Here is a 13,197-nt window from a genome sequence, read left to right as displayed (position 1 = left end):
CTAAACCCTCTTAGTTTGAAGCTGGACCAGACTCTGACATGAGATTATTTTTTTGCCCCTTCATGTTAAGATTTGTTTTATTCTACATATTCCTATTATCTAAATAATCAACTCCTTCGAGCAACCTGATCTTGTCAAAGATGTCCCTGCCCACGTCAGGGGGTTGGACTAGATGATCTTTGAAGGTCTCTTCCAACCCAAACCATTCTATGATATGTCAATGATAGTGTATTATGGACACAGTTGCTGAAGAAAAGTAAAAGGCATTGTAATACTCAATTGTTTCAATAGCTGCTTTTCTCTTACATTTAATCTAAAAGTCGTGACCACATACATAGGCTAGAAGAGTTGTTCGACTTGACAGGGATGAGAGACAGGGTCTTGTCCTCTGGCACCACAGCAGAGCTGAATATCGCTGGTGATTTGCACGCGTTTATTCTGCATTCCAGGACAAGACAGGTTTCAGCTTCAAGTGCGAGGTTGGGGCCTACCTCGGGGAGTCGGAGCCTGTGGCCTTCAAGAGTAATGACAGAAGAGGGCTTGAGATACTAAATTCTTTCATGCTGCTAGAAACGTGATTGTGCCTTTTTATGACTTAGAAAACAGCGTTACTAATTTAGTAGAGAATTTACAATAAAATACTTCCTGAAGTAGCACGCCCAAGGTCCTGAGGATTTATAAATTACATTAAGAACTTGAATTACTGCAGTTACAAAATAGAGCTGAGATGTGAACATTTCTACTTAGCTTTACAAATAATTTTATTATTCACATTAATTAAGTTTACAAGCCTTAGAGCAATGCTGCATTGTGGCACCTCTTTTTGAGGGAAACCAAACTCCTAAAATGTCCCCCAGAGGCCAGCTGGGCAGTGGGGGGTGACACCAAAGGTGGCCAGAGGCAGAACCAGCTCTTGGTGGAGTTTTTCCAGAGGTTGTAAAGCCAGAAGCCTCGTCCCCATCACCTGTGCAGAGCTGATGCGGGAGCTGTAGGAATTCTCTGGGTTAATTAATTGTGAACAACTTTAATCATGTTCATTAACAGCTCTAATGTTGTTAATTAAGAACATAAACATTTTTGGTAGCATGACTGGCTTTCCTGCAATTCTGAGTTGGTGTTCAGAAAATGGAGTTTTCTTTTGGGGTTGGTTGATGGACCATCCTTTCACCTGACTCTGGACGGGTGAGAAGACAGCAAATATGTGCTGGGACTGTTTAGTTTGAGGAGGAGGAGGCTGAGGGGAGACCTCATCGCTCTCTACAACTATGTGAAAGGACACTGTAGAGAGGTTGGTGCCAGTCTCTTCTCGCAGGTAATTAATGACAGAACAAGAGGGAGTGGCTTCAAGCTCCAACAGGGCAGATTTAGACTGAACATTAGGAAAGAATTTTTCACAGAAAGAGTGGTGGGGCATTGGAATAGACTGCCCAGGGAGGTGATTGGGTCACCATCCCTGGATGTGTTTAAGAGACGTTTAGATGTGGTGTTGGGGGATATGGTGTAGGGGAGAACTTTGTAGAGTAGGGTGGATGGTTGGACTCGATGATCCCAAGGGTCTCTTCCAACCTAGACGATTCTACGATTCTATGTCTGAGCAACACTGGCTTGGTCAACCTTAATAAGCAGCAAAATGTGATAGCATGGCAGCGTTTCTTCTGGAGATAGTCCTAAAAACAGCCTGTGTGACAGGTCTGCAGAGGCACGCAAAGCCAGGGTGATTTGTGTACTAAGGTTTTTATTCATTCATTTATTTGGTCTATAGAGTAGGGTAGAAACTAAATCACATGCTGATACGAGTAATTTATAAGCATATTATACAGTGCTTTAAAGATTCAGACCCACTGTGAACTGCCCTTCATTAGTGACTAATTAGATGACCGCATCTCTTCCCAGAGTCTCCCAGACAGTGTCACCAGAGTCACGCTTTGGCTGGCCGCACCTCATGTTCAGTTGTGTGGTTATAAATACATCTCACCTATAACACGGTCATTTTAAAAGCCATTAGCTGCAGTCGGCTCAGATTTAAGAGGGTCTTATATTTCTCTCCCCTCTCTATGCAGAACCAAATACATCTCATCAAAATTACTGGGGGCAAAAATAATTATAAAAGGTATATCCTGGTGTTGTTTTTTTTTTTTCCTCTGATCCATTAATTGTTTTGATTTTCTTGATTAAATTAGCTCCTCACCTGAGAATGTATTTGGCTAGAGAAGATTTCTTTTATCTATTGAAACAAATGCTGAAATCCCGTTGACCTTCATGCTGCAATATTGGGCCACAATGCAATAAGCAGATTTTACCAACGCAGTGCAGCGCGTAAACACAGCTGCAGGACGTGGGGGGTGGAGTGGAGGCTGAAGTTTTCATCCCATTAAATCGATCCTGACTCGAACCACTGCTGGAGAAACACCACGTGTTTAGGGCTGCGTTACCCATCCTTCAGTTCCCAAAGGAGGTCTCTTTGCTCAGGAGCATGGAATTGGGGGCGAGAATCTGTGCTTGAGACTTTCTTTGGAAGTCATCCTCCCGTTGCTTCACACAAAGGTACATTTTGGTTCGTTGTCTCCTCACTGAGAGCAAGTTACAGGATTAAAAAAGTATTGCCTTGTCCCCTAATACAGTTAGCTGCTCCATATTCTGTTTCAAGGAGGCAAGATACCTGTGAACAAATGTAGCAATGATTAAAGGTGGCAACAATGTATTAAAAAGCATATTTTCTTTAGATTTAAGGGAAAAGATCTAATTAACGATATTAAGTACTTTTTAAAGTGTGAAATCTGTTTCTGTATGTAGTGTGGCATGAGCAAAGGCAGGCAGGCAACCCACATTTACTATGTAAATTATCTCCGCGCAGTGCTAAATCAATGAGTTTTTCTCCATAGATGCTCATTCCAGGTTGCTTCTTATAATGACCTCAATTATACATGTCTTCATTGTGAAATTATGATTGCCTTTGGCGGGCTGCAAGTGACAGCAGAGAAAAAGATTTCCGTGATAAAAGAGCACAACAAGTAATACCTGCCGGCATTAGCATGCACGGCTCGAAAAGGTGCGCTGCGGCTCCAGCTCAGCACCTTCCGAAATAAAATTGGAGCGGATGAGGGGCCGAGGAAAATGTTTGACAGTATCTTGATGTTTTTAACAAGAAAAGGAATTGGTAAGATTTCACGTTCTCAAACGTGCCGCCGTGGGGCCCGGTGTTGCAAGAAATTTAGTGTAGGAACATGAGAATGGCTCCACCTGGGTCACCCGAGGTCCACAGTGCTTCGCAGCCTCTCTCAGACAGAATGTCATAGGAGCGAGAAAAGCTGTGAGAGACAGGACGGAGCGATGCTTCTCCTCAACAGCCTCTCGGCGCCGACCGCTGGCATGCAGGGAGTGATAGGACAAGGGGGGATGGCCTTAAACTGGAAGAGGGGAGATTTAGGTTTAGGTATTTGGAAGAAATTCTCTCCTGTGGGGGCGGTGAGCCCCCAGCGCAGGGTGCCCCAAGAAGCTGTGGCTGCCCCATCCCTGGAGGGGTTCACGGCCGGGTTGGACGGGGCTGGGAGCGACCTGGGCTGGGGGGAGGTGGCCCTGCCCAGGGCAGGGGGGTGGATCGAGATGGTCGTTAAGGCGCCCTCCAACCGAAACCATTCTGTGATTCTATGATCCCTCACCCTTCTGAGCTGGGGAGAAAGGTTTGAAGACGGCTCTGCCCTCATTCCTGGAGCTGCACAGTTGTCAGGTGCTGAGCTGCTGCCATCGCCACAGACGTTGCAGTGCCCTGGCCGCCTTTTACTGACCTTGATTTTGTTCTGCATTTGGTGCAGTACGTGATCAAAGATTACTCCCGGGGCTCTGACACACAGACACGGTTACACCCATTCCTTCGTAAAGGTGGTTATTACGAAGGCTTTACCCCTGTATTGAACTATTAAAGGCTGAGTCAAAAACGACAGCATCTCATTCTCTGATGATAGCGTCTCTCCCTGATGGCAGAGTGGTTGGCAGGAGCCTTTTTTTATTTCCAGCTGGAATAGAATCATAGAATGGTTTAGACTGAGGACTTGCTTCAGCTGAAGTCCCAGAGAAGAGTACCAGGTTTGACATGACTTGATAAATATCATCAGCTCAGACTGGTACTGGTTGAATGTATTGAATATAGAAAGCTGTTTTGCACGCATCATCCTGCAGAATTTCCAAATGAACATAAAAATTGCTTGATTTTAGGACCAAGTTCCATTCCAGCCTGTGTTCTGCAAGTGAGCGCACTTTGAATATTACCCATTTGTTCTGTTCAGTTTTATACGCGTGCTAAAAAATCCTTTTATCTCCTAAAGGTTTTTAAAAAGAAAATGAACAGTGTTCAATACTTAATCTAGAGGTTCTACACAAAATCATTATGGCGACTTGAATAATTTGTACACATAATCCAACTAGCACCAAGTGCGTCTCGGCTCTATAATTTAAGTACAAGCTTCTGAGGTTTTAAAACGATTTTTAAAAAGCCCAACCCTAGTATCCTCTTGGGGAAGCTCTGTTTCCTCCCCGATGCACCTGATTACGTAGTGAAATCTTTTCTATTGATAATGCTAAAGCAATGACTAAAGCCACACAGAATAATCCTGTATTAGTAAGAAGAGCTTTTAGATGTTAATAAGATGCCCTTGAACGTACTGGTAATAATATGCCCTCGAACATTGTCCATAGAAATACTCAGAAAAGGAGTGTGTTTGTATTGTTAAAGTGGTGTGTAGTAATTACATACTTTGGTGTAAAAAGTCATCTCTTGGCCTGATATAGTTCATCCAAGAATGGCGGCTATGCAAGGTGTCTTCTTAATTAACAGTTAATGTATTTTTCATTAGTGTGCTTCTAAAATGTAAAACCAAAGCCTTTTGAGCTATCATTTGGAAGATGGGCAGGGAGCCTTAAACTCCACTGCAACAAAACACTCAAAAAATGTTGCTGAAGAGAGCTGATGGGAGCCCAGCGTGAGCCAGGGAACTCAAGGCAGCGTGAGAAACAGCAGAGGGAATTAAGTAAAACAGCAGTAAGATGAAAAAGCAATTCTCTTGTAAATGAATGACCCTCTGTTTCATTTCTCCTCAAGAAAAGATGTCCTCATTAGCCCTACTCCATGCTACAAATTATTGTAATTATCAGTTCTTTATCCTGTCAAGTGCACTCCAAATATTTTATTCAGAAAAGGAGCTCTCTTTTATGCGGGAAATAACGACGTTATTTGCCCCTGTGTGCTGTTCACATGCTTCAGGCGGCGGGGTGAGGATGGTGGGATGGGACATCACCACCCCTGTGGTCCTGCACAGCGGTGGCTCCCAGCTCCTTCCTCCAGCAGGTACCGAGGGCGACATCATTTAATGATGCGTTATCTGTTCCTGGCTGTGCTGCTAACCTGCTCAGTGACCTTGGGTGGGTCAAGTTCTCCTTCCCTCCCCAATCTTCCTCCATCTCCCTGTTTGGATTTTGAGGTTTCAGGTGCAGAAACTACTCAATGGTCTGACAGGGTCAGGCCCTCTTCTCATTTGATGCCTATGGGAGCCACCACAACCCAAATAATGGCAGTGAGTTGGTCAAACGTTCCTATTTTTGGTCAAACATATATCAAAACTATGGCTAGCGCTTCTTTTCCACAGCTTATGCTCCTTCTAAAATAGCATTCGGCATATTAATTGGGAGAACAGGGAACCACTCTCCGACATGACGTGCGACGCTGTATTGATCTTTGCAGCCCAAAGTCAGCCTCACATCTGCAGCGGCGAATACAATTTGTGGCACGTTCAAATTAACTTCTCGCTTAGGTGGGAGAAGCAGGAAGAGAAAGGACGCGGGGCTGTTGGGGTACTGCTGCACAAGCAAGTTTTGCACTGAGTGTTCACAATCAGTTGTGAGGAGCAGTGCGCTGAAGCGAGTCCTTCCAGACTCCCCAAAGGCTACTGAAACGGGCTGAATATTGTAGTCAACAGATTTAACAGATTTCCTACTCAAGACACGTTAAAGCAATTTTTCCATTAGAAAGATGGGGAAGAGATGGCAAATTAAGCTTGCAAAAGTAGATGCTGGTTTTTTATTTGTATTCCCTGTGTTTCTGTAGTCTAAGCCTTGTAAAAGAGTGCAAGATTTTCCCACCAAAGTTGGTAACTTTTAAGGCAAAATCACATCTTAAGCTGTGAACTGACGTGATAATAATGAGTGTTTGGATTCACTGAAAGTCAATGCTTCTTCAGAGGGCTGGAAGAAAGTAATAGAATCATTTAGGTTGGAAAAGACCTTTGAGATCATCAAGTCCGACCGTTAACCCAACGCTGCCGAGTCCACCGCTAACCCACGTCCCTCAGCACCACGTCTGCCCCTCTGTTAAACACCTCCAGGGACGGCGACTCCACCACTGCCCTGGGCAGCCCGGTCCAGTGCTTGACAACACTTTTGGTGAAGAAATTTTTCCTGATACCCAATCTAAACCTCCCCTGGTGCAACTTGAGGCCTTTTCCTTTTGTCCTATAATCTGTTCCTTGGGAGTAACCTCCTTTCAGGTAGTTGCAGAGAGCGATAAAAGCACACACAGGATTTAGGTCGTACCAACGCAGATACACTGTGATATGCAGATCTTGAGCGGGTCGAAATGACAGAGATGAGAAGCAATCAAGCAGGATGGAGAGTAATTTTGCCATTTGACGAGAGGGAGGAACCTGATCCCGTACCTCATTTTATAGTGTCAGCACTGCCTGAAGTGTTTTTTCCCAAAGCGCGTGACTTTGGGCGAGGCAACGTTGGTCTCTTTGATGCGTTTTACCACGGTTAATGCCAGCGGACATGAGGGAGGAGGGGCCTTGTGACCAGGAGAGGGTGATCCATTCCCCAGGCCAAGTTTCCTGAGTTGGCTGAAGCGATAACGGCAATCTGCGCCCGCGGTAATTCCTGTATCAAACCTCTTACCTCTCTGTGTGGCCACACGTGGCAAAATACACAGACACCTCTTGTGAGCGTCGGCCAGAAGGAAATGATGTGTTGTTGGTGTTGTTTCAGAAAGATGTTGTGGTTTTCAGTAAGGCTTTCTGCCTCGGGTGTTTCTTTTGTGTGGTATGCGTAAGTCAAACTAAGTGAATTTTTTAATTTAATAAAATATGAGAAAGCATCTCGCTGCTTGGATATAAGAACATTTGTATCTTAGATGCCGTATTTGGCTGCATTTGATCAAGGAGTTTTCATGCTTGGTGACTTCCCAATATTCGGGCAATTTAAAACCGGGTTTATTTATATTTCGGTGACAACATTCTTACCTTAACTGTGCTTCAAGGAAAGATCCTGACTCATTCTTGTGCCTTTTCAAAGGACCTTGGCAGGAGTCCCCTAGAGAAACAAACCCAGATGGTCTCAAGTGGGAAAACCCTTGTTTGTCCTCCTGTTGCTGACTGATTTGTAGACTTAACTATTGCAGCCAGGCTGCCACGGGGCCCATCCGAGTGCCCTAAAGCCACAACTACCCCTACGTGCCTCAGGAAAATGATGTAGGAAGGAAGGTTGGGCCAGATTCAGTTGCTGTGTCTTACTTGGCTTTATTGTTTGGGGTTTTTTTTATAACATAGATATCCATCTCTATGCCAAAATCCCTCAAAGTTATTCCTGGAGCAGGGAGGCGGAGCGGGGAGAAGGGGAAACAACTTCCCTGTGTAGTATTTGGTATTATTCCTGGTTTGTTGCCTTTTGCAGAGGTGGTTCGGCTGAGCCTGCCAGAGGACCAGAAGATCAGCATTACCACCATCACGGTTGGCCTGAGCACCGTCCTGACATGCAGCATCCGCGGGGCGCTGCGGCCCCCCATCATCTGGAAACGCAACGGCGTTATCCTCAACTTCCTCGACCTGGAGGATATCAACGTGAGTCCTGAATTACTCTTGTCATTTTCTTTTTAGGGCATTGAATGTGACTTCATTTAACGGATGATGGTTTTAAGGGAACAAGTTTTATCTCATTATTGTGGAAAACTGGAGGCTGGTGTGATATTCTGGTTTTATGTGAATATGTCTCGGGAATAAAAGGAAAACAACATCTATGCAGCTGAGAGCAGGGGTACTTGGAACGTGTTATTATGAAATTAAAACTCGGTACTGTAATAACCTGATGCTCACATAGCACTGGTACTTCATCCTTTGTTGCTCGTGCAGTTTGGTGCAACCCGTGGTCCACAGACAGCAGCCCTGGAAACCCAGGACTCTAGCAGCTCTACGGACCGTTAACACCTCAGGGATCTCATTCCCAGTACAAAGAAACAGGTTCATCTAGAACATGAAACAACCCGTTTATGGTCGGCAATGACATTTCTCCTCTATCTAAATCAAAGAATATGTTTTTGTCTCTGTTCCTCCCTTTTCACTTGCCTTTCATCCAGTTCTCGACTCTCATTCCTCGGCTACTATTTCTGATGACTGGTTTAAAATACGGGATTATTCAGCAAGGTGTGGCAATGCCCTCGCAGGAAGGAAGATTAATCTCTTGTAATTTGCAGTGCTGGTCTGATGTGTGAGTCATAGTTTGTAGTAAAGACAATACCTGAATAATGGTATAAACTTACTCATTTATTAATAACATTTAATTACAGAGAGAGTGGAAAGTAGTGTACAAAAAATGTGGTCTGTATTTCATTTCTCTTTGCATTAAAGTACACAGTAAATCAGGTTTTATTTTAATTACACTACAGCAAGAGTTGATTTATATTTTTGTTCAGCTCTTGTTAATTTGATAACCACTCAGTTCAGAGTTGTTACAGGTAATACTGTAGCTCCCTAAATTGTTGTGTATCCAGGATTGCTGAAATGTGAAAAATCTTTGGTTTACTCTTCTGCATTAATACATTGAAATGACAGCACACGGGACAGAAACATGCACTGCAACTCCGTACATTATTTGTTGACCCTACCTTAGCAGGAAAATCACGTGCACTGTGTGTAGGTGATTACTGTGTGCACAAGCTCAGTAATTATAACCACCTAAACATTCTTTTCTTTTCATCAAAGCAAATAGTGCCCTTTTAAAATGCATTTCTTGTCACCCTTTGGAGCACGACACTGAAATGCAACACGAAACCAGCGAACGTCCCACTCGCAGGATCGGCACAGCACTATACAGGAACCGTCAGGGGGATGCTCAGCATCACACAGCCGGCACGAAGCCAGTGACCTGGCCAGATTTCTTATAGGCATCCCTCAGCACCAGGGTTAGAATAATGACCTTCAGGTCACTGGCACTAAAAATACATGGGAGCCGGCCAAGCTGCGATGCGGAAAGCCAGGCGTTCCCTGCTGTAGTGGGAGTGTGGCATCGTGAGCCATGCAGGGGGTTGACCTGGCAGCCTGCCGCCCGCGCCGCCTTGCACGAGTGGTCTTCAGAACAGATCTATTCCTAGACAGGGATTAACCTTAGTAAAGATTACACGCGCTGCCAACATGCTTAGTTTAATCTGTAGTGAGCAAATTCAACAGTTTGGTGTGATCGGAGTCTAGAAGGAGCCTATTCTTTTGGCCGTTATATTCACTAATTAGATCTGAGACGTGTTCATAGGCTCAGTTTCGTTGCTGGGTTCAAGACTGAGCCGGGGTTGGCAGTGAGGTTCAGCTATTCTGAAAACTTATTTCCACATACTCTAGAGGCTGAAGAGCGGTCTTAGAATTTTTTGGCCAAAAATAATGAAAATTCCAGTTATTTATCTTACCTTTATGAAATTCTGGGTATGATCACATTAATCTTAAAAGATTAGATGTTTATGTGTCTGAAGGGGACACAAAATGACAGTCCAGGAATTGGAGTACAGGCACATCTTTGAAGGATAAATAGCACGTGGCTCTGAGGCTTCATTTGCAACTCCTACTATTTTAAATAGAATTTTGAAGAGTAAATTTTCAGGCTGAAATGCCAGTTCCTCCCTAATTTAGCCCTGGCCCAATTGGATTTGTGGTTTGCTTATAAATAACTCTCTTTCTCATTGGTTATTAAATGTTGAGAGGAAGAGTTATGTCCTTGCACATAACCTGACCGGTTCCTGAATGACTCAACACCCCCTCAGATGGTACCTTGCAAAACAGCAGAAAAAAATTAATCACTTTTTGATCTGTTTGAACGAGTATATCACCCAAAAACTATGTCCAGGGAGCACTCTGAGATTCTTACAAGGAGGAAAAACAGGAATTATGCCTCAATTTTAATGTTTCACGTGTCAGTTTATGACCTCTATCACCTCGTCTTATGACACCTTCTACTGGTGCGCATCGGCTTTTTTTTGTCTACTAAACACCCCCACACCTTATTCATCTGGAGTTAAACCGTGAAGTTTGTGACGATCTGTGTATATCGTTGCTGTCTGTATTCTGGTGTGGTTACTTGAGGTGACGTAATTTGGGGATTGCCATCCTTTATGTTCCCTCTTCCACTGTGGGCAGTCTGTAGGACTCTTCAGCTCAGGTGTGTCCCCTCTCCGGCTACCCGGGACGGGCACCTGCATGTCCACCATTGTTCATAGCAGGGATGAAGAGATGGTCCTTCAGCGGGTAAATCCAGGCTTTTTATTTACATTAATCACAAGTTTTAAAAGTCCTCTCCTGGTGGGACATGAGCCGCATTCAGCTGCAGCACGAACACGCGTGTGTTTGGGGTGGATACTTGCCTGTAGCGTGGAAGTAGCATCAACAATGGCTTTGAGGTTTGCAACGTGAAAACACGCGCGGCCACGCACGCTCAACGGCACGGGTTGGGGTGGGGTGGCCGCAGACGGTTCAAAGCTTCAGCCTCTTGTGGGTACAGCAGCCGACATTAAACAATAATCTATTGAAAGGCATTGACAGCAGGAAAGTAAAGGCAGTGTGCTTCTTAATATACTTGAAGTCAGTTAATTAAATTACTTCAGTTTTCTTTAAGTACGCCTCAAGCAGAAACTCGATTGCATTTCTGCTTTTCACAATACGGTTGGCAATTTGGCTAATTGGAAGTGCAACAGGAGATTAATTGTACCTTTTTAACTTCAAGAAAATCCTCCCTGCTCCTGGCACAGTGGTAATCACATACAAACCTACAGGATATTCGCACACTTGGAGAAATCCTCATATTATATTTCAATTAAATTCTCTCTCTCCTAAATGCTAATTCAGGAAATCAGATGAATATAGAAGCCCAATTCTGGAAGCAGCAGAATCCTTCCAACAAGGTGTGAGAGCAGCACAGGAGAGGCACAGCTGAAAAGTCCTTTGCGGCTTTATTCTCTCCTGGTTCTTGAAAAACGTGATATGAGAAGATTGACTGTGTTCCAGATTAATACTAGAAGTGACAAAGACGGTCAACAAAAACCAAGATAATCCTAAATTTGCGCAGAACTGAAAGGTTGAAGATTCCTATAAAGCCAGGGTGTTTAAGTGAATTACTTAAATCATTTTTATGTGATATCTTGATTGGCAACAAAATATTAATAACTTTTCATTGCTCTCTTAATCAGAAGCTTTCATAAGCAACATTATAATTTGTCTTGTCCTGTCTGTGAAGAACTCTGTTAATGAGTTGTCACATTGCTACTGCAAAAGAGCCATCTTAATGGTACATGTAATTAAACCATTTTTCTTGCAAACATTTAAGATTGCTTTTAGCATAAAAATATTATTTATCCATAAATTACCCGTCCATATTATTTATCCATTATAAGTCCCTTTGCAGCTAGACTTTAAAAAAGTCACATCAACTTTGCTCATGCAGAAAATAACTATAATGTAGCTGAAAATGATAAGATTGTGATAGCTGTAAATTGATTTCTGACTACAAATAGTGAAGTGGTTAAAACCTGTCATCTTTCAAAATAATATACTTTTGTCCCCCAGACAAGCAGTATGTTTTCCCAAATGTGTGATTATGAGAGCATTCCTCAATTGGAAAATATAATAAACTCCTCATAGAGTCAAATATATTTATAGGATATTGTTTCAGATGATTCGACATTATCTCCAGAGAAACGTACGTACATTTATAAACAAAATTTATAAATGAAAGTTTATCATCCAGCAGTATGGTGAAAGCATACGCAAACAACAGAGAAGACAATATTACCATAAGAAAACAAATGCTGTGGAGTACAGGTAGATAAGGGTTTGGTGAATTACCAAGTGCGGTGCAGGTAGCTGTAACATAAATTCATGATCGCCTTCCGTTATTCATTTCATATTAGTCTGTACACTTTAACTCAAGTCCGCACTAGATATTGGCTCAAAAATAAGCATTTCATTACAGATTATTGAAATATAGTTTTCTTCATTTCTGCTGATGCAGACGGGGATTAAAGGTGGGGGAGCGAGAGTGCTTTGCAGCTACCTTATGACTTGTCTGTCTCCTTTGATGAAAAATCAATATTTGCCCTTAAAAAGCATGCTTCCACAAGCTAACAAAATGCAGCATATCATTTGTGTACGATTGTCACTTGTATGTGTCAATCGGCTCATCTTGCACAAGGTACGCGGGGCAATGACCAGTAAAAAGTCCTCGTGCCGCATCCTCAAAGAAGTCTTGAACATTCCTGTCCAAAAGACCCCCTGGACCAACTTCGTGCGTATTCAGGTCTGTATTATAGCGTCGAGACGTCACCCAGGCTGAAAGGCAGACAGGTTGCAGATGAGACAAGCCCAGGGTCGGGGGCAGAAGCTGTTCAGCACGGGACCCGTCCCCCGTTTGGGAGATGGCTGAGCAGCAGCCGACGGGAGCGGAGCGGTGTGTCCTGCTGAGGCTCGCCCGCGTCCCGTGCGTCTCCTCTGCCATTGCCTCCTCTCAGGGCAAGAAAGCTCCGTTGGAGAGACCTCTGCTCTCACCTTTAGCCCTTCTTGCCTTTGGTAAGGCCATGTGGAGGAAGTCTCGGTTTTGCTGCTGGGGTTCCTGTCATCGCCCAGGACCCCGGAGGCACCTGGGATGCGTGGGCTGAGCTCGGAGATGTGAGTCCCTGCTTGGAGGAAGAGGAGTGATTCTCTTCTCCAAGCAGGTTTTCCTCCTCCCCGTACAAATCTGTGTGCGTAACCCCAGCTGAATCCAAGCCTGCCTCCATCCCTGCCCACCGAACCTCTGCCAGGTCCACGACGCAAAGAGCCTGTGGCGGTGGCAGAAGTGAATCTGGGGGGGGCATGGACCACCTCCTAAACCGGTGATGGCTCATATTCCACGTCTACCTGTGCACCC

General features: G+C 44.0%; 1 protein-coding gene across 1 annotated transcript in view; it reads left to right on the top strand.

The window, feature by feature from the left end:
* The window catches only part of FSTL4 (follistatin like 4), a gene marked incomplete at both ends in the record, with an annotated part of 245,959 nt that overhangs the window by 196,960 nt on the left and 35,802 nt on the right, over positions 1-13,197 (top strand). The window contains one exon of the mRNA XM_082490055.1: positions 7,714-7,880. Coding sequence (XP_082346181.1) covers positions 7,714-7,880 — 167 coding nt within the window. The remainder of the gene's footprint in view (positions 1-7,713; positions 7,881-13,197) is intronic.

Source organism: Vanellus vanellus (assembly GCF_965231255.1).
Source record: "Vanellus vanellus genome assembly, chromosome: 13".
Lineage (NCBI taxonomy): Eukaryota > Metazoa > Chordata > Aves > Charadriiformes > Charadriidae > Vanellus > Vanellus vanellus.
This window is presented reverse-complemented; position numbering and strand designations above follow the sequence as displayed.